This window comes from Alexandromys fortis, unplaced genomic scaffold, assembly GCF_014885135.2.
Source record: "Alexandromys fortis isolate MF-2015 unplaced genomic scaffold, M_Fortis_MF-2015_v1.1 scaffold_0, whole genome shotgun sequence".
Classification (NCBI taxonomy): domain Eukaryota; kingdom Metazoa; phylum Chordata; class Mammalia; order Rodentia; family Cricetidae; genus Alexandromys; species Alexandromys fortis.
The window spans coordinates 6,463,766-6,486,589 of NW_026067949.1; the positions used below are offsets into that span (position 1 = coordinate 6,463,766).

The window sequence follows — 22,824 nt, forward strand, 5'->3', positions numbered from 1 at the left end:
GAAAATCACTCTTTGTTTGGTATGGTGTGATGTGTGTTATACTTGCTTTTGACTACCCAGTCCATTTCTGCAGTGGTTACCTAGGGAACTAGCATATAGCATTGGTAATTAAAAAGAGAGAGAGAGATGTAAGTTCAAAGTGGTTAGAATTGTTGGCTGAATTTCAAGTGGTGACCTCTGTATTGACTGGAAAGAAATGTAATTTCGCTTTCTGTGTAGAAATAGCATTAAAGGTGAGAAAAATTAGAGAAGCTGAGAAGAATTGGTAGAAAATGAGAATCATCCAAGTTGCAGATTTTCTGCCTGAAGTTCAGTATGTTTATTTTAGAGTTTATAATGTGTACCTAATTCTTACTGCTTCTGGATGAATTTTGTGTATTTATAAGTAGGAATACAATCTGTGTGTTGTGTTATAGAAAAATATATAAACACTAATGATTTTAGGCTTTATTCTGGAATGGAGCTATATAAAGTTATTGTCCCAACACTTATCTTCTTTTTAAAATAATCTTTGGCCTACTTTGATGATTCAAAACTCTCACAGAGTACAGTTTATTGTAGGAAAAATGGAAATTTAAAAATCACTCCAGAGTCCCTTCTTTTTTAGGAAATAGAACTTGTAAAGACAAAGCCCTACAGCCTGAGATGAGATGGGATTCGGGGAACTAAATGAATGAACTAAAGTATCACTTGTGTTAGAAATCTGAGGCTTATATATACCACAGGTGCTGGCTTCAAAAATGTGGGGTTAGGTAGATTCAGAGGTTACGAGCTTGCCATTGAATGAGAACAAAGTTGAACAATGTTTCATTTTACTCTAATGATGGAACATAATTTAAAATTTGTGTTTCTTCAAATATGGACCTACAAGAGATTTTTATGCATGTAAGGCAGTCTGGAGTTTAGGTTGGTGTGCACAGTATGTGAAACTATAGAAGTGTTATTTAATGAGCAGGGATTATCAGTCTCATGGTATGAGTCTGAAACACCACAATAGGTGGACTGGGTGCGTCCAAACAGGTGTTTTCTTTTTTTTTTCCTGCAGCATTTTTATTAATCCATTACAATGGGGGCATACATCTGTGATCACAGTACTTAGGAAACTGAGGCAGGAGGATCAATTTACAGGACAAGCTACTATTACATAGCAAGTTGGAGGAAAAACAAACAACAAGCCAGGTGTAGAAGCTCATGCATTTAACCCAGAACTCTGGAGGCAGGAGACAGGCAGATCTCTCTGAGTTCTAGGTCAGTCTGGTTTGTAGACAGTCAGGTCTACACAGTGAGACACTGTTTGAAAAAACAAAAGGACATAAAGTTAAATAGATAGTGAGGTGGGGGAAAATCAGGAAGGGTTGGAGAAGGGGAAAAATACTACCAAGATATATTATGTGGAAAAATTTAAATAAAAAAATTTAAAATGTAATTAAAAACAGTAACAAAAACAGCAAATGTAAAAACTGTAGACACCACCAAGCAAAAAAGTGACAGGAGACTAACACAGGGCACCTTTTTTGGGAAAGTAGTTCCCCTGATGCCTGGACCTCCACCCCACACATACCAGAGCTGGTATGAGGCCATATGGAGTTTCGTTTTGTTTTTAGAGACAGGTTTCTCTGTGCAGAAACTTGCTCTGCAGAACAGATTAGCCTTGAACTCACAGAGATCCGCTTGCCTGTGCCTCCCAAGTGCTGGAAAGGTGTGCGCCACCACTGTCTGGCTGGATCACTTTTTGTTTTTAAATGAAATTTTTAAAAATAGAATGACTGGTATTCAGTCAATGCTCGCCCCCTCTCCCAGACAGAGTTTCTCTGTGTAGACCAGGCCATCCTGGAACTAGCTCTGTGTAGACCAGGCTGGTACTGTACTCACAGAGATCTGCCTGCCTTTGTCTCCCAAGTGTTGGGATTGAAGACATGCACCACCACAGCCTGGCTTAGAACAGGCTTTTCTTAAGGGTAGTGTCTAGTCTACCCAAGGGGAGCTTATGCTAGGGGGGGATAGCATGGCATATATCATACCCAGCAATCCTGGAGTTCCTGAGCTTCTTTCCCAAGCTTACTCCTGTTTGCTCGTTGTATCCCTTGGCCACTAACCATGCTTATTCCTGGTTCCTATCATTGTGTATCTTACCTCCCTTTGCTGATTCATTCTATAACTCTTTACTAGAGGCTGGCTGTGCTAGCATCACGCAAGTTCAAGTTCAGTTTGGACAACATAGTGAGATCTTGCTTCTTTCCCTACTACCCTGTAAAAACTCCTTACTAGAATCCATTCACTGTGGAATAACAAGTCCTAAACTTTCACAACCCTGCTCCTGAGGAGAGGGTCATCTGGATGACTAAGGAGTGCATACACAGACATTTCAAAACTGGCTTTAAACATCCATCAGGGTGCCACATGGAGGATCTGGGATGAGAGACTGTTACATGTGTGAGGCTGGGATGCCCTGAGAGACATAAAAAGGGGACCCATGGGACAAGACTGCTGGGGTGCCCCCACCCCTACCACAGAACAAGAGAGTAGAGTAAAGACCCTCTCTGGGGGGGGTCTCAGGGACATATAGGAGCCAGTCCTCCCTTGGAGGTAGATCGTCCGGGAAGGAACTGAGGAGTAGCTCCCACGGTGGCAGGGGCAGGCGGCGGCTTCCTCAGTGGTACTGCTGGTAGTTGGGATAACCTGGGGCCGGAGCTCCTTCTTTAGGGGTTAGCTGGTTGGGGTCCTCCAAGAATGGGGGTGCTAGAGAAGGGAGAATGAGGTAATGAGGTGAGGAAGAATGGAGAAGGCTGACAATGCTTCCTGACTCTCCCTGACCATTGCCCACCAGGTCCTCACCATTGCGGAACTGCTGGGCAGTATAGCGAGTGAGAAGGATACCAACACCCTCGATGAGGGCCAACAGGATGCCCCCCATCATCGCAGAGCCCACCATAGCCAGCGGACCACCTGGGAGGCAGAAAAAGAAACAGAGCTGAGGAAGGGCAGGCAGAACAGGGAAAGGACTGGGGGCGGGGGCTGGAGGCACTCACTGCGTGCAGCCAGCACTGCTCCAGTCAACGCTCCACTGGTGATGGAGTTCCAGGGGTCTTCCTTGCCCCGCAGCCGTACAAGGCCACAGTCAATGGTGGAAAAAAGGCCTCCACACACTGCAAAGCTACCTCCAATCTGGGGTGCTCGAATCCTCACAGCATTGACACTACCTCTGAAGCGGTGTCGTATTCCCAAGGTTCGCGAGCGTACTCCTCCATGGCGCCTGGAGCAGTTGGTCGCCCTGGCGAGCCACTCCCCCTCCCCTCGGACCCCAAAGAGGTGTTTTCTAAAGGACCAGGATTTAGGACTGAATGTTGAACAGGAAGTTCCTGAGGACAATGGACCAAGTTAGGCTGATTGGACCTAACCCCATGTCAGTCCCATGGATTCGTTGCCTGTGAGAATAAAAGTTTGGGTTAGGGTTAGGGTCAGGGCCAAACACCTTATGGAAGGACAAAATTAGGGAGCACTTCAGGGAAAGTAGACTACAGATGAGCCAATATGAAAAGATGATTCCAGTGTTTCACAGATCTTTTTGAGATTTTTTTCTTCAGATATCTAAGAGTCTCTTTTTTTGGACATCTGTTTTATTGAGCTTTTATCTTAGCAAAACCTAGTGAAGACATGCTGATGCGTTGGGTTAGAAACAAAGCCGCTAATGTTTTGAGAGGTCTTCCTAACATGCACCATAAATGTTTTTCTCTGATGGATGGTGAGCCACTGCTTGTATTATGCAGAAGATAATTTAGACAGAAAATAAAATCTGGTTTTCAAAGAAAGTTCCTTGGAAGGCAAAACATCTCCACACGGAAGAAGACACTGACAAGTGAGTGCCAATGCCCAGACTGAGCAAATGCCGGCCAACTGAGATGTTAAACTTGTTTGGATCAGAAAACATCTCAGGAATTTGTGAGGCCCATCTTTGAGTGTATCAGGGATGGTGTTTCCCCAAGGGTTAAATGAGAAGGAAAGACCTACCCTAAATGTGGGCAGCACCATCCCTCAGACCAGGGAATGGTCTAGCATTGAATAAAAATGGGAAAAGGAGGAAGCCAGCGGAACACTAGCTATTGCTTTCTCTCATCATTAGGGGCATAATGCTTATTTAGCAGTGAGGTAAAAAGCTCCTGGTACATATATTTTATCATGACATTGTTTTTAGAAGTTCCTGATTCCAGCTGGAAATACCAGCAAGTTAGTGAAAGACTAGATAAGTTTGCTGGGCAGGTGTCCCCTGCATCAGTGCCCTGAGCTGACAGCTTCCCATAATTTGCATCAACTTGTCTCCTTTGACTAGTGGGAATGATAACGCTTTTTAATGCACTGAACATAAAAGGGTCTTTGGCGTAATGGAGTTGTATATAAATGTAGACAAGCTGCCTACACTTAAAAATACTTCACTTTCCAAGTGGAGAAAGGTAAAGTTAATGGCAAATTTATACAAATAAATCACTCCACAGCATTTGCTGAACTATGAACACACAGTTCTTTTGGGAACAAATACAAAGAAACTAAAACTGTTTACATAGATGTGGAAATTCTTCACATTTGAAAAGCGTGATCAAGGACAATCAAATATTCATAGGGCCTCCTTTTCAACAGAGCTGACTTAAAGATATTTCTCCCTGTAATAGACTATATGTAATTGTGGTAAAACAGAAAAATCTACTTCTTTGACCCCTACAACAGGTGTGAAGGCCACTGCTCTACCGGAGGACAACACACTCCCAACCTTATTCTGAGAGAATTACTGATATACCAGCAATCTCCTTGAAGTATTCAATTATTAGACTTAGAAGAGCATGCATGCATAGTTCTTAAGTAAATGGTTTATAACTGAGTTATAGTTACATATGGTACCCTTTGATTGTCTAAGGGGTATGGCACAGGGAAATAAAATGTGTCTTTGAATTAGTGGCCAAGGAGAGAAAAGTCTTCAAATGATAGCTTCAATATTTGTATATGCATGTTTCTGGAAATCTATAAAGTGTATTTATTTGTCTATTATGTCTATTTTTGGAATTTGATGACTTTGTAAATTATTTATTTCTACACCTGTAGAGTTCTTGTAATTTGGGAGCTAGTTTCACATTTTCATTCCTGATTTTCTTGGATAAATTGCATGCAGTAATGACATCAGTAAGCTTTTATTATATATTAAAGGCCCACCCTATGAACTAAGGTGTAATAGAAATTTTAGAGATGGATTAGAACCAGCAACTACAGATTGTCACTTGTACAGATGTGTGTGTCCCATGAGTAGCGATAAATGGCCTATATAACTTGCTACCTATCTGTAGCTGAACTTAGCAGTCATTTGGTGTTTAAGTCCTCAAGACCAAGAGCAAGCCCAAGGAGACAGGAAAACCAAAACTTGACCATTGAAAGATCAAGTTTAAAGTATAGGTAAAGAATGGGAGCAATTGGCAGCCAAGGGAACGTGAGCATAGGCAGGGGATGTGGTGTTTAGCATGAGTGGTGAAAGCTGAACTAATTTGATGGTGTTATCGTCTCACAGTATTCAGTCACCACAGCGCATGCAGTGAATATGTTCAACTTATATTTGACAAGTATTTTTGGGGAAAAAAGCATGAAGGTTGGAAATCGAAGAATGATAGCAAATGCAAAAAATATAAAATAATAAGAGAGATTGGAGATTGTTTGCCCATAGTACAAGCCTTGAACTTTGTGGTCTGGGATTTGGTTCTTACTTTAACTGTGAAAGAAAAGTCTTGAGAAGTGCTAAGTGGGAATGAGGCTATCATATGTATATTAAAAAAGGATCAGCGTGACTGTCAGGAAGTAAATGGATGTTGGCAAGACAAGAATATAGAAGAGGTGATACTTGGTTATCACCAGAGAGGTAGATGTTAGAGTCTTAATTCTGATGGTGGTGATAGGGAGGGAGAGAAGTGAACACACTTATACGTGTGTGTGTGTTTGTGTGTGTATGATGGGCAGACAATATAGTATATAAGGGAAGAGAAGTTAAAGAAAATATCCATGTCTTTGGCTTATACTGTAGATAGATGATCCTATTATCCTTGACATGGCAAAGGCATATGGACTTTTCTCCTTTGTATTTAAACATTGCAAGTGTTTTTGCCTTGCAATTAAACTGTATATAATAGGTGAAAGGCAACTGGAAAAGTTGTGAGAAATAAGCTGTTTATTTTGTGCCATTGGTATTTTATTGATAAGACTCACAGGTAGAAAACAAACCAAAAACCAAACCAAAACAAAAAATCTGAGTAGTGATGGCACACACCTTTAATCACAGCACTCTAAAGCAGAGGCAGGTGGATCTCTGTGAGTTCGAGGCCAGACTGGTTGACAGAGAGAGTTCCAGGACAGGCTCTAATGCTACAGAGAGAAACCCTTTCTAGAAAAACAACAAACAATCAAACAAACAAAAAACCCACAGGTAGTATTTAATGAGGATTTACATGTTTTTGAAAGTTTTAAATGAACATAATATTATAAAAATGTTAAGTGAGTGGATAAATGTTCTATGGTGATATTTAAGATATTCATCAGTCTGACTACAGGGCAAGGACTGTTCAGGCACCCTCTTCTCTATTGCTTAGGGTCTTAGCTGAGGTCATCTTTGTGGATTCCTGGGATTTTTCACTAGTGCCAGATTTTTTTTTTTTGCTAGACCCATAATGGTTCCCTCAATCAAAATATCTCTTTCCTTGCTCTCATCTCTGGAAACAGAGTTAGAAACCCGCATTGGAGCACTGGACTGAGCTTCCAAAGTCTAATTGAAGAGTAGGAGGAACGAAAATATGAGCAAAGAGGTAAAGACAATGATGGGGGATACCTGCTGAAACAGTTTACCTGAGATAATACCACCAACTCCAGCCGGATAGGAAAGGAACCAGCACAGGTTCAAACTAGTCCCTTTGAATGTGGGTGACAGTTGTATGGCTGGGGCAGACTGCAGGGTGACTGGCCGTGGCACCCGGATTTATCCCTACTGCTTGTGATGGCTTTTTTGGTAACCTGTTCTTTTTGGATAGAAACCTTGCTCAGTCTAGATGAATATGGAGGGCCTTGGACCTTCGCCAAAGCAATGTACCTTACCCTCTCTGAGGAGTGGGTGGGGAGTGGGGTCGGGGTGGAGGAAATGGGAGGAGTGGAGGGAATGGGAACTGGGATTGGTATGTAAAATAAAAGATTTCTTTTTTCAAAAATTAAATAAATTTAAAAATTATTAAGTGACAAAAGAAAATAATATCCTGAGAAAATGGTCCAATTAGTGAAACTGATGAAGGGTTAATGCCATTAATTTATAAAGGACTCTTATGCATCAATGTGGAAATGGATTTGGCAAACACCTGGCTGAGAAAATGTGCAAAGAAGATGAAAAGGCAATTCACAGAAGAAAAGATCAATAGCGCGAGAGAAAGCTCCAGCATGTGAATAAGTCAAACCCCTCAACACTCAAACGATAAGAAACTGTTGTGTCTCTGAGCAGACTCTACAGCTTGGATGCATGTGTTTTAGGTCTCCCTCTAACTCTCACTGGCTGAGTAACTGGGCAAGTAGGCTAATCTTTCTTTACTCCAGTTCCCTTATTAGTGAAAAAGCAGTCACAGCAGTAATCCATAAGATCGCATTGAATATTAGCTGGGTCCTACTTTATGTGACTCACTTAGAAAAGCTTGGAGGATACAGTTATTGTGAGGAATTTAGAGATGGTTTTCCTTTTCTCTTTAGTGTATATATCATTGTCAGTTGTTTCTAAAGTAACAATATATGCTGACCTCATGTCTTTAACCTGTAAAACAATATAGTTGAATGTCCTTTCTGTTCAGAGTAAGTATGCAGATTTTCTGTAAACAAAAACCAAAAACACTGCTCCTGAATCCCAAGAAATTCCACATGCTTTTCCTCACACTGTCCAGTTAGGACACGTTCAGGTTTTTTTTTTTTTCGTTCAGGTTTTTGTTGTCTTGGTGGTTGCCAGTTTGTGTCCCTTACCTCATTCCCTTATTCTCCTATTTAGCCCTGTCTTGTACTAAGCCTTCTTTTTGCTGTCCATCCTTGATGTTGGTGCTCAAAACATACAATTTAATGCCATAATTGCGCGAATAAGAGTCTAGAGATGGCAAAGCAGCTAGATAGAGCCTGTGTCTGAGTACAACTCCTACAGGAGGAGAATGCAGTCATCTCAGTAAACCAGTCATTGTCAAAGCTGACAGATCAGTACTCATGTTACGTATAGAGCTTTAAAGTTTTCTTTAATATTATCTTTAATATTAAAAATAGCCTTATAAGGCACTAAATATCTTTTCATGGCTACGAAATATATTAGGTACAAATACAGTATGCTACTTCTGTGTACGCGTGCTAAAGGTAGGCCATTTGGGATTGGATAGCTTACAGAGGGCTCATCCCTGGAGAAAATTGTTTCTCACTCCCCCAGGAACCATTAATTGCCTATAGTTCTATATCTAAGGGTGGGGCTCTGTGAGATTTCCCCCATCTGTGATAGCGTGCCAACTAATATTGTCATTCAGGTCTTGTTTAGGTGACCATATATATTGCTGAGATTTCATGGGTATCACTTACCTATGTTGAAGACACTATCTTGCAGCAGAAGGTCTGGTCCTCTGGTTCGTACATCTTTCTGCTCCTTCTTCCATGATATTTTCTAAATCCATAGATATGTGGTTGTGCTGTAAATGTATCAGTAAAGACTGGGCACCCCACCAACAACTGTTCGCTGAATTTGTGGTTTTCTGTGATGATCTCTGTCTGCTGAAAAAATAATCTTCATTCATGATGGTTGGAAGCTACAGTTATCTGTGAGTAGGATAAGAATGTAGAGTACAACTAGAGATATAATGGTTTAGAAAGGTATCAGTAGTAGGTTCTCCTCTAAAATGCATGAACTCATTGACATGCTAGGGCTTTTGAGACTGATTATCAAATTTACTGTCAGTATTTCCACACTACTTTATTCCATAACTAGGAATATTTATAGATTAGTGTGAAACACAGAGTTCATAAATATTCTTTTGAGATACAACTTGCATGTAATCCACAGATACTAACTTCTTGGTTTGATATCACAAATATCAACAGCTCATTTCCATGTTATAATAATTGTATATATCCATGTACCTTAGGGTTTCTGTTGCTATGAAGAGACGTCATGACCATGATAACTCTTATAAAGAGAAACATTTAATTGGGGTGACTTGTTTACTGTTCAGAGTTTTAGTTCATTATCATGATACAACATTGTGGCATGCAAGCAGATGTGATGCTGGAACAGGAGTTGAGAGTTCTTATACTTTCTTCCACAGGCAACAGAAAGTGGTTCTTCTCACTGGGTGTAGCTTGAGAAAAAAGGAAATCTCAAAGCTCAATTTTGACACACCAGTGACACACTTCCTCCAATAAGGCTATACCTCTGAATAGTGCCATTCTCTTTGGGGGCCATTTTCTTTCAAACCACCACACCATGTAATTGCTGCTCAGAAATATATGGGGGCATTTCCATTATCCAGAAAGTTATCATGTGCTGATTTTCAACCACTGTTACACACAGACTACCATTTTCTTTCTAATTGCTTATTTGGGGACTTAATAAAGAGAGAATTGCACAGTTCTTGACTTCTTGTTTTGAGATCCATGTTTATTATTACAAATATCAATAATGATGAGAAGTATGAAGTTACTACATCAAAAAAAAACTTTTCATTTCTTTATACATATTTGGGTTATTTTCAATTGGGGGTGATTATGAAAATGACATTGTGGGCATATTGTTTTCATTTCATTTCTCTTGGGTAACAATCTTAGGGCAGGGTTGCTGGGTCACTGGGTGAATGCACATTTGACTGTCACCAACAGATTCTTGGCTATGTACAATGTTTGTACAACTTAATGCTCCCACCAACAGTGCATGTGCACGAAAGTTGCAGTGGCCTGACGTCTTGCAAACACTTGACATCGTCAGTCTGAGTTTTAACCATTTTAATGGTGAGTAGTGTTGATTTGCCTTTTTTGCACAGCTGATGGTGGTGAACTGCTTTCTGTGTCCTAATGGAATATTGACACATCTTTTTAAAAAGGTTTGCTCAAGATTTTTCTTGTTCACATTGAGTTCTGTTTTTATTTTCCATCTGTAGGTCTTCCATGCAAATTCTAGATACAAGTTCTTTATTTTGTGCATACTTTCTCCCAGAAAGGATTTTGATCAACAGACATTTAAATTAGGATAAAACACACTATATCATCTTTTTTTAGTTATTGTATAAAATAATATGTTTATTATTTATTATAAGAAAATTTTGCATACCACATGGTCACTTCTTTTTTCTATTTGGAAATTTATCAATCTGAGTTTCCAGTGTAGTTTATGATTCACCTCAAATTAATTATTATTGTAGTGATTGGTGCCAAGTTTAATTAATTATTGATTTACACAGATTTCTAACATTTTGGTTAAATACTTTTAGTTTTTTCAAGTTGATAAGTAAAACAATATTTTGTTATTGTTTTATATATTGATGAACTATCTTGTGTTTGAATTCTTTCTTATTTCCATGTTTCTACAATTTTGAGTTAGAGATATTAGTATTACATGGTAAGTAAGAGGCTAAGTTATGATGATTATTTTTTTTGTAGAGGTGAAGTTAGCATGACTGATATAAGGATGCCCATGTCCTTACATTATAGGAGACTCAGAATTGTCAGTAGCTGTCAGAGACTTTAAATTAGAAGGATTTAAAAAGAATCTGGAAGCATTCAGATGACCACGTTTGGGGCTAAGGAGATGGGGCAGTGATTGAAGTACTTGTGCAAACATGAAAACCCCAGTTTGGATCTGCATTACCCATATAAAAATCTGGACATGGCAGTGCTTGCCTGTAATCTGGCTGTAGGGAACAGGGACAGGTGGATCCTGGAGGAGGCTCAGTGAGAGACTCTGTCTCAAAAAATAATGTGAAAAGATTTCCTGCCCTCCACAATTAAATAGGGTGAGCACCGTTTATGCACATATGAGCATGTGCATCTCTCTATCACACACACAAAGGTACACAAAAAGCACACACACATGCACCCTCTCCTATAGATACACACACACACAGAGAGAGAGAGAGAGAGAGAGAGAGAGAGAAGACCACATTTTTTTTTTTTTTGGTTCCTGTCCTGGAACTAGCTCTTGTAGACCAGGCTGGCCTCGAACTCACAGAGATCCGCCTGCCTCTGCCTCCAGAGTGCTGAGGACCACATTTGTAATCATGTTGCTCAGCTATGAAAGAAGTTAAAACAGGAAGGATAAATGACACCAAAAGCTTATATTCCTATTACAACAGATCTGCAAAGCTATGCTTGCTAGAGAAAAGGTAGCAACTTGACTGTACTTAAGATAAAGGCATCGAGGTAGCTTAGGTCCCTAAGTAGAACAAAATTTGCACTTTTGTCCTTATTGATTCCTATGACCTCCAAAAATATGAGCCTTCTACTTGATGTCAAAGCCTGAGACTCTCAGAAAAGGGTAAGCCTTGACACTATCGAATATTTCAGGGATTGTATTATACATAGTTGGGCTACAATTCTAAGGAGAGGTAAAATATTCATTCATTTTGGAGGGTTAATGTCTGAGAAAAATGGCTTTCTGAGCAGATATAATAGTTCTGATAAAGAATGCATTTACACTCTTTTAATAATACAATATCTACCATTCTTTATGCCACATAAGTTCTTTCCACATACTTCCAGCTCTTTGGCTTCAGAATGTCCAATAAAAGCTGTAAAATGAACTCTAACCTTCTGTCCTCTGACTTTTTTTGTATTAGTAGATGCCTTTCCACGACCTCTAGTGATGTTCTGTTCTTTGGACTGAGAATCTAAACAATTGTTCTTCTATTCTATCTCCTGTCTTTTCTGTCAAACGCTAGTGGTAATTGTTTACTAAGTTAAACACATTTCCTACATACAGGCTATGAAGCAATTTGCATTTTGTAACTCACATCTTAGTTTCTTATTTTCTATTTGATGCAAACAAAAGCAAGGCTTCAATACAGCAATAAATAATTGCCAAAGGAAAGCATTGTCATAATTTCCCCCAAGGAGCCCTATTCTTGTTAAAATTTTTCAGCATATTTTTCTTAAGGGATTTAGCTTTCACTTTTTCAATATTTTATGTGACCAAGAATATATCTGATGTACTGACTAGAGTTCTGGTAATATTTGTGACAGTAGTCCTGTTAAAGCACATGGAATGCATGCTCACTCATCATGGAACCTGGGAAGCCACTGTCTCTTCAAAACTCTTCCTCCTTTGGAAGTAGCTGAAATTTTGAAACACTGGTGAGAATACTCCTCAGGGCAATCATTTTAGTTCTCCAAGGAGCAATACTGGATGATGGTACAAGCAGCTACCTGGGCAACATGACCCTGCAAGTCCACTCTAATAATCTAAAAGGCTCTGTGCAATCCCAATTCATGTTCCAGCTTTGCTGCGGTTATGTCCTGGCATCTAAAAGAGTTGCTGTGTCTCGAATGCAAGCCACTGGAGACCTAAATGCTCTGACTTGGTGCTTTTTGACAGGAGAGAAAAAGCCAATAAACCAGCCCGAAAAATGGTGTAATCAGGAGCAGCGCATAATTAAAAGCCATCTGCATGCCTTGTATGCCCCTTTCTGTATGTGAAATAGGACCCACACTATGCGAGTCCTTAAAAGCTCCTTTCAGACATCTCCAATCCGTATTGAGACTTTACCCTGCAGAGCAGAGAACAAGACAGACCAACGCATTCATGATCAGCTCCTTCCCACTTCTTATTTTCTCATAAGATGTGTGAGCAATTTACAGCCAAATTAACATAATGTCTTGCCCCTACACTGGACATGTTTATTGTAGATTTAAAAAATATTCTAAAATTCATGTCAAAAATAAGTCGGAGGAGTTAACAAAATAGCCGTTGTGTGTGTGTGCACGAAGACTACAGTATAAAGTTCTCTCTGGATTCCAGCAGGGTCTTTGTCCTCCACCCACAGACAAATTCTGACTCTTAGCCTTCAGATTCCAAACTCGATTTTTTAAAATTAGGAATCTTACTTATTTAATAAAAGACAAATTAATTTAGACCAATTTTGGGTTCATAACAAAACCGAGAGGAAGGCATGAGGATCCTACATGTCCTTTCTGACCCGATTCTTCCTTATGAGATGAGCCTGATTTCTAAGCACACATTAACTGCTTCACTGGCTGGAAGACATGTGGTCAAGCAGTCCCTCATTCATGCCCATAGCAGCTCTGACTCAAAACAAGGAGGTGCGCCTTTCAACACCACTTTGATTTGAGGGCTTGAGGAAGAGAACGTGAGCTCAGTGGGCAGTTTTAGACTATTGCTTCATCTTTCACAGCTCCTGGACACCGTGTGTTCCTGTGGTCTGGGGTGCTATTGAGTGGAACTGGGGCTGTTATTGTAGAGATGGTGGCCTTACATGATGCTTTTAGGGGTCCCTTCCAATTCTTAGACTCTAAGAGAGTTTTATTTTCTAGATTGTTGTATGTCAACAGTTTGTGAGACTATGTAGAACTTTGACATAAACAAATATAAGACTATTCAAAGCCTGGAATTTTAAAGTAGCATATCTGTACAATTTATGTGACTTCTGTATGTGTCCTTAATGTGGCCCATGACACAAATGCCTGTGTCTTGATATTTCAAGTACAGCTTCTGATGTTAGAGATAATACTAATACTCCGAATAGTATGTGCAGGTTGAGATACAAATGAGTCATACTTTAAAAATTATCCATTCCACATTTCCACAGGTCTGGAGGCTAGCAAGCATCTTTTATTAGAATTTTTTTCTCATGTACCCAGTGACTCCTTGGATTTTCTGGTTTCTGACTCTTCATTTTTGGTTCGTTTTGTCACTCACAAATACAGCCAGAAATCAGTTTTCTTTCTTTTGAAGTCAGATATCTTGGGAACCCAGAACATTATCCTAGGTGTTCTTGCCATCGGTTCTCAAGCCTTCACAGAGTCACTAGGTACCAATGTACATTAGATGTCACCAAGAGCTGCGGTACTTGAAAAAGCTCCAAACTTCTTTGGAATTCAGAGTTTTCCCAGTGTTTTTTAGTTTAAATATGTTTCTCTGATTAGCTTACCCATGAACAAGTTTACCTTTGTTTATTTGTTTGTTTTTACATACCTTTGTTTGTGTTTTTAAAAATATTTTTATGTAAAATATTCTGATTATTGTTTCCCTCCCCCAGCTCCTCTCAACTTCTTCCTCCCAAATCCATACCTTTTCTTTCTCTTTCTCATTAGAAAAATTCATCTAAAGAAAAATAAATTAGAATAAAATAAATCAAACAAGCATGTGGTGTCATACACCTTTAGTCCCAGCACTTGGGAGGCAGAGGCAGATGGATCTCTGTGAGTTCGAGGCCAGCCTTGACTATAGATTGAGTTCCAGGACAGCCGGGCTACATACCCAAGAAACCCTGTCTTGAAAACCAAAATCAAGCAAACAAGAATAGGATTAAAAAAAAAACCCTAAACAAACAGTAAAAAAGGGACCCCCCCCAAAAAAGCACAAGAAACACAGAGAGATACAAAGACATGAGCATTGTACACACAGAAATCTCATAAAAAATCAGAAACCATATTATATAAGCAAAAGACCTGTAAAGTTAAAAAATATCCCAGACAAAGACAAAGCATTATGAAACAAACAAACAAACAAACAAACAAAACTCCCAAAATACCACTGAGTTTGTTTTTTTTACTGGCCAGCTGCTGCTTGGCATGGGATGTACCCATTAGTACAGTTTGTATACCCAGTGATATATTGCAGGAGTAAACTAATTTTTTCTTTGCGAGTAGTTATCAACTGAAGATAACTTCTGGTTAGAGATGGGAACTTGTGTCCATGTTCCCTCTTGTCATTGGGACCTCGTCTGGGTCAGATGTGCAGGTTCTGTGCATGCTGCCATAGTCTCTGTGAGCTCCTGTGTGCATCAGTCCTGTTGTGTCCGGAAGGCTTGTTTCCTTGGTGTCTTCCGTCCTCATTTGCTCTTATAAATATTCAACCTCCTCTTTTGCTGAGTCCTGGAGGGGAATCCTGAGGGGAGAGATTTATGGAAACATCCCATTTAGAATTGGGTGTTCCAAGGTCTCTGACTTTTTGAACATTGTCCATTTGGTCTCTGTCTTTGTTCCCATTTATTGCTGGAGGAAGCCTCTCTGATAATGACCGAGCCAAACACTGACATATGAGTATAGACAAATGTCTTTAAGAGTCATTTTATTGCTATGTCCCATGAGTAGAACAGTAGTTTTTGGTTTTCCCTTAGGTCCTTAGCCTATCTAATCTAAGGTTCTTGGCCACCTGTTTTACAGTTGCTATTGCTGTGATAAAACACTATGACCAAAGCAACTTAGGGAGGAAAGGTCTTATTATTATTATTATTTTATTACTTAAAAATACCAATCCAAATTTCCACTTCCTCCTCTCCTCTCACTCCCCTCCCACTCCTTCCACACACCGTCCTCCCACCCTCTCCAATTTTAAGAGAAGGCAAGGCACCTGCCCTGTGGAAAATCCAAGGCCCTCCCCATTACGTCCAGGTTGAGCAAGGTATACATCCAAAGAGACTAGGATCCTAAGCCAGTACATGCAGTAGAGACAAATCCCAGTGCCATTGTCATTCGCCCCTCAGTCTTCCCCAACTGTCAACCAAATTCAGAGGGACTTTTTTGATCCCATGCTCATTCATTCCCAGTCCAGTGGAGTTGGTGAGCTCCCATTAGCTCAGGCATGTTGTTTCAGTGGGTGAACCCCTCATGGTCTTGACTTCCTTGATCATACTCTCCTTCCTTCCACTCTTCAACTGGACCTTAGGAGCTCCGATGTGGGTCTCTGCCTCTGTTTCCATCAGTTGTTGGATGAAGGTTCTATGGTGATATTTAAGATAATCAACAGTCTGACTACAGGGCAAGGCCAGTTCTGGGGCACCTTCTCCTCTATTGCTTAGGGTCTTAGCTGAGGTCATCCTTGTGGATTCCTGGGAATTTTTCTAGATCCAGGTTTCTTGCTAACCCCAAAATGGCTCCCTCAATCAAAATATCTCTTTCCTTGCACTCATATCTGTCCTTCCTCCATCTCAACTATCCCATTCCCTCAAGCTCCCCCCAACCCTCCCCTTCTCTCTTCCTCTTTCCTTTCTTCCCTTCCTTCTACCCCTGCCCCTACGCTCCCAAACTTTGTCAGGTAATCTCGTCTGCTTCCAATTTCCAGGTGGATCTATATATGCTTTTCTTTTGGTTCACCTTATTACTTAGCTTCTCTAAGATCATGAACTATAGCCTCAATGTCCTTTGTTTATGGTTAGTAGAGGTAAGGGTTTATTAAGCTTATGTGTACACATCACAGTTCATCATCAAAGGAAGTCCTTAAGAAAAGGCAAGGAAACTAGAGGCAGGAGCAGATGTACAGGCCATGGAAGACAGATACTATTGGCTTGCTTCTCATGACTTTTTCATCCTGCTTTCTTATGGAACTCAGGGTTACCTGTCCATTGGTTGGCCAACTCTTGATGGGCTGGGCTCTTCCCCATAAATCACTAATTACAAAAATTCCCTGTAGACTTGCCTTCAACCTGATCTTATGAAAGCATTTTCTCAGTCGAGGCATCCTCCTCTCTGAAGACTCCAGATTGTGTCAAGTTGACACCAAAATAACCAGTATACCACCTAGGCAGTGTCAAGCGTCAGTTCCATCTTATGGAGGGGGTCTTAAATTAAATCAAGTAGCAGTTGGTTACTCCCACAGCTTTCGTACCAGTATGCACTAGCATTTTATTCAGGTAGCTCACCATTTTATATTGAAGGATTTGTATCTAGGTTGGTGTTTACCACTCATCCAGTACTGTGTAAAAAACCTTCCAGTACCATGAACATGCATCAGAAGGGGTGAAGTCTCTAGTAGGTACCAGCTCAGCTTCTCTATGTTCAATGAGTTATGTAGGTGTTGTCTTCAGCAATAGGACCTTACCATCAGTTTTTAGAGAATAAACAATAGCCTTGGCAATAGCCTGGATTGTTTGGGGAATTTCCTTGGGGCCCTGTTAGCTAACAACTCAATTAGACATAACCCATTCCTGGCATTGAAGATTTTATTTAGTGGTAAGAGATATCTAGTTGGGGCTTTGTTCTAAGAGAAGAAGAAGTCATTTCTTCTTCCTTTGTCCACACTCTACTTTCTGACTCAGGCTGAATCTTCCCATCGGATGATGCATAGAGCTTTAATATTTTCTATTTCTAGAGTTTTTCCTATTTAACTCTGCTTGTGATAAGTCCCACTTGGAGTACAATAGGAACAAGGCTTTGTAACTTACTTAGTAATAGTCATGTGGGTCTGATAGCCAACATTACATATATAAGGTATCATAATTCATTCACAAATATTTATTTCAAGTCTATGATGCATTGTCATGGTTGTGAGTCTTGAATATTATGGATAGAAAATCCTGAAAGACATATTGACATCCAAAGCCTCAAAGTAAAGTGGTCCTAAAATTGTTCACATTAGTTCAGAGCTAAGAGATTAATGATAATAATAATGTCAGACAAATGACTTATCAAGGAAATTAAGTTCAAATAAAATAATTTATGGAAATGCAGATAAAATTCACAATTGCTTTGGAAATTGTGAAAATCTTTATGACTGTTTTTTTTATATACAGCTACTTATTAAAAGAGCACCCACATTTCTCAGAGTTGTTCTCTCCTCTTAGACTGGCAAAAGTGTTGCTGTCTTACCTCTCTTGCTTCCCTAAGCTCTAACATGGAAACAAGCTTTTTATCAAAAGCAATAAAATGTTTAGCTACAGTAGTTCAAGCCAATGAAGCAAGGTCTATGGCTGCATTGTTAAAGCGGTGTTTTGTGTAATTGGAAGGTACAGTTTCAAGGATGTTGGCAGTGAAAGAAAATTTAATTGCTTATTTCATTTATATCCATGACTGCTGACATGAAGGGATTAACTCTTTTATTTCACAGTAGATGTTGCTTTTAAAATTATGTTTTGAAACATGTATTGAATTCAAGAGTTTATTCCACTTAATGTTTGCTATCAAAACAACATGACACTGTTCTTTTCGGTCACAATGTTCTTTTTGCCAGGCACTTTCCTTGTATTTCTTTATGTTATTTTCACAATGGTGGAGGAGAAGCAAGCTACTCTCTACTTATCCACTCATCTACCTATATAACCATCAAGTATTTATTTAATGTTCACTATGTACTAACCACACTTATCATGGTAATCACAATAGTTAGCATGTCTTGTGAGTAAAGGAGGGAGTCTATCCAGCCACATCTCTTGAAAAGTTTCAATAAGGGAGAGCTGCTTATGGACTCAGTACATCACTGATGCTAACTAGTCCCCATCCCACTCCAAATCCTGGAGGAGCTGTTGTAGTGGGCTGGAAGAAAGGCAATTATTGCCAATTTGGTTGTTAATTTATTAGTATGAGTCTGTTTGGTCTATATATAATTTCTACCATGGGTTGAAAAAAGTCTGACAATGGTTTAGAAGGGAAAGGAAGGAAGGAAGGAAGGAAAGAAAGAAGGAAGGAAGGAAGAAGACAAAGAATGGGTTGCTAAAGTCAAAGAAAGGAGGGTCTAATCCGGGAGCATGCTAGCAGATGTAATGACTAAATCAGAGTGGGTTAAAATGTGACAATTTGGATATTAAGAATGGTCTCATATATCCCAGACTAGCTTTGAACTCACTTTGTGGCTAAGAATTCCATTGATCTTCTGATTTTCCCACCTCTCTGCCTTCCAAGTGGTAGGATTACAGGTATATGCTACCATGCCCACTTTTATATAGTGAAAAAAATGGACCCAGTGCTTCATACATTCTAGGTAAGCTCTCTACCAACTGAGCTACATCCCCAGTTTTCAGATCCAGGTTTATGGTACCTCTTTTGACAGATTTTCTAACCATCTGTGGACATTTAAAAAAAACTTAGAATTTTGCCTTTGCTACTGCACACACACAAAGCCTATATAAAGCAGAACCCTTCTTGTAAGAGAAAAATATTTCAGTAAATAGTAAGAGTCATTCCAAGTCGTTCTCTGACTCTCTGTTCTTTGTTCAGGTTATAGTGTTCACAAATTCAGAGACAGAGTGTCTCTATGACTTAATTATGCTGAGTGTAATATGAAAGTAGGTGGTTTTATTATGCCAGAGGAGATAATTAAATAGGGAATTGCAATATTAGCTTGGCTTGTAGTATGTACATCATGCTTATAAAAGATGATATTATGATTCCAGTATATATTGCTCAGATAAAAAATATTTACAATCAATTATCCAGATCAACGGTCATTAAATAGTACATCAGATGATCCCTTAAGGACACCGGGACTTATATAAGCAAAATAAATGGCATAGGCTTCCCATCTGACTACTCATTTTGTCAGGAGATTGTCAGTTCTTCCTTGCCCCCACAATTTCTGCAGAAATAAATTTATCACTGAAGTAGATAGGATAGGAGCGTAGTGGCAGCTTAGCTGAAAATCTTCACACTTTTTCCCTTGTAAATTACTTACTAGGAGGATAGAGGAAAAAAAAGTACCCTCAAATTAGACTCTCAGCAAAGCTATAAAACAGAGGATCTGAAACTCTAAGCTGTAGTCTAAGTAAATGAGGTAAACTTGAATTTCATGGCTGTAGAGGAGTCATGGGGACTGCCACTGGGGTGAGTAAACACGGGAAGTAAATACGGGGCTAGCAGTGGCAGATGTTAGAACTCAAAAGCAAATACTCACTTTCAAAAGGAGTCGGGCCCTGTGTGAGGAAGAAGTTCTGTGAGGTGAACTGAGACATCAGGGTGTAATTGTTAAAGGAGGCAAGCAAAGATACTGTAGAATGCATCTAGGGAAAATCAAGAGGTGACTTAGCTCAGAAAATCCCATGTTCTAAAACAATAGAAGCAAAGAAACTCCTTGCAATATCAATGGCAAATAAAGGAACCAAGGGCAATTGGAGATGGGTTTGAAGGTCTCCTAAGTCATCCTGGTACAAGACTAAGGGGCCCATGAGTTGTGCTGTGAAAAGATTACTGTCTTAGCTAAAACCAAAATACTAGAAATCGGTATCTGGGATTTCTGGCTAATATGATTCAGGAAAATCCAACTGATTTAAATATGAGTAAGGACTGGAGTAAACACATCATTAAGATAAAAATAAAGTTATCTGAATCTATTGCAGCTGGGCTTCCCATGACCCATTGACGTCTGCACTATCTAGATGCAGTTTTACATGGTGGTCTACATTTTCTGTAAAGAGAAACTTCTTTGATGGGGGTTTCAGGATAAGATTCAGAATGTTAGTTAAAAATTATGTTGGTTAGCTGGGTGGTGATGGCACATGCTTTTAATCCCAGCACTCAGGAGGCAGAGGCAGGCAGATCTCTGAGTTTGAGACCAGCCTGGTTTACAAACCCTAGTTCCATGATAGGCTCCAAAGCCACACAGAGAAACCCTGTCTCAAAGAACAAAACAAAACAAAACAAAACCAAAACAACCGATTATGTTGATCTTGCAAAGTGGTGATAGCTGATTCTCCTCTCAGGCTCATGACCTCCATAGCCCCAGGAAGTTGGGCAGAATTCTAGTACCAGGTATTGTTTCCCTACAATTGAATGCACCTTGACTCCAGCTAGACAGCTGTTGATTATTAGTAACACATGGGGGCCACACAAATATTTATTTTATATGCAGAGATATATTTGTAGCATTAATAATCAGGAAAGAAGAGGCTATCAATTTGAGAGTGGGGGGTGTGAAGGAAGTTGGAGCTAGGGGATTTAGGGGACCAGGTGAGGAAAGGAAAAATAAATTAAGCATCATTAAGCATTAATTAAAAATTAAAAGTGTCAGAAATATGTGCAAAGGAGTATTCAAACTCTGCCATATAGAAGAAAAGTCAGTAAAAACTGTCTGAAACACAGCTGAAAATTACATATAAAGTAAAAATATCCTCTAATTCAAAGTTTTAATATAGTAAGAACTAATGTGGTAATTATAGAGACAAAGGAAGAACATCAAATAGAAGGAAAAGAAGGCCAACAGGTGCTGAGGAGTCATCAGGAGGCACCAGAAAGATACTGGAGTAGTTGAGGCAATGAGTACCAAGAAGAAAGAGAAGAAAAAAGTATTTGGAAGTTAAGACCAAGTTACAAGGAACAAAATAGAGAGATCATTTAAAATGCTCAGCAAGAGACACAAGGGTTAGAAACAACACAGAAAAGCAAGTGTAAAAAAGAACAACGGAGGAGAGAAGACAGAAGTAGAAGGAAGGTAAGGGGAAAGCACAGTAAACACACAACTGGAGTTTCTGAAGATTACCCAACGCGGTGGATTGTAGCAAATGCAGGAAGTATAGCTCATAAAAACCCTCCTAGAAATGAGAATCCAGGGTTACACACTGAAAGGGCACATAGTGTTTCCTGAGAAAATGGCCCAGAATAATCACTGTCAAGATACACTAGTTTAAGCCACAAAGAAAATTCTTTCTTAAACAAGTAAATGGTTGTCCCATATATAAATTAAAGTCCACTGGATGTCTTCACTGTAATATTATAGAAGTATACAATGACATTTAGAAGCTACTCAATAAAAAGACAATTTTATATAACATTAAATCATCTTACAAGCTTTAGCTTTATAAAAATCAGGGCATAATATTTGTCCAAGTCTTTCTTAAGACAATTTTCCAGAGGATGAACTACACATACTAAATGATAATGAAGAAAATGCATAGAAAGTTCTAAGGGGAGACCATAGTTAAAATAGAGGGTCAGGGTCAGAGTTAAGTATGTTGAGTTAATATGTATGTTTTCTGGACAGCCTCAAAAAATGTTTAAGAAAGGGCCTGGGGTGGGTTTTTTGGGGGGGGGGGGCTGGTACCTAGTAACTTGGTTTGGAGAGAGTGTCAGCCATTTAGATGTATGAAAACTTGCTGTGCTTAAACTGTGAAATATGTTTTGTACTAAGCACCTTTGTTGCATTTGTCCTGCATTTGTTTAAGTATGTAAAGATGTGTTTATGTCATTTGTTTAATTATGTAAAGATGTGTTGCTATTTTACTTTGCCTGCCTAAGGTACCTGTTTGGTCTAGTAAAAAGCTGAATGGTCAGTAGTGAGGGAGGAGGTATAGCTGTGGCAGGGAGAGTAAGTAGGAGGAGGAATTGAGGCTCGAGAGAAAAAGTAAAAAAATAAAAGGAGATGCCAGGGAGATGCTGGGGGCCAGCCAGTCAGACACAATAACAAAAAAGCAAGACATACAGAATGAAAGAAAAGTGAAGAGCCTCAAGGCAAAATATAGATGAATAGAAACCGAGTAAATTAAGTTGAAAGAGCTAGTGGGACAAGCCTAAGCAAAGGCCAAATATTCATAATTAATAATAAGCCTCATGTCTTTATTTGAGGAAGCTAACTGGTTGCCAAAAGAAAATTCTAAGTACACACCTTTTCTTCTGGGAGGCTGGCATTTTTATATGTGCTTGGTAGAGGGTTGCTATATGATCTGCTACCTATGGAACTCTTGGGTACAATCTCCAATGAGCTTCCCTGCTGGACAGCTCCTAGGCCATTCTAACTAGAGGTATTATGTTTGTTTCTATTTTGTTTTGCTTAGCTTATGTCTGGTTTTCCTACAGACTTTGCCTCCTTGTACCTCTTTTCTCTGCTGATTTTGTTCATATATTTTCACCATAATACCTTACAGGGTGAGAGCA

General features: G+C 39.4%; 1 protein-coding gene across 1 annotated transcript; it reads right to left on the minus strand.

The window, feature by feature from the left end:
* Nucleotides 1-2,359: 2,359 nt before the first annotated feature.
* Nucleotides 2,360-8,021, minus strand: LOC126506234 (mitochondrial import inner membrane translocase subunit Tim17-B-like). Its single transcript, XM_050149615.1, has 4 exons — nucleotides 8,017-8,021; nucleotides 3,030-3,316; nucleotides 2,836-2,946; nucleotides 2,360-2,739 (listed from the first exon to the last, which is right to left on the minus strand). Exons 1-4 carry the CDS (start codon nucleotides 8,019-8,021, stop codon nucleotides 2,651-2,653), a joined length of 492 nt encoding a protein of 163 aa, XP_050005572.1. The 3' UTR covers nucleotides 2,360-2,650.
* Between the last annotated feature and the right edge of the window lie 14,803 nt (nucleotides 8,022-22,824).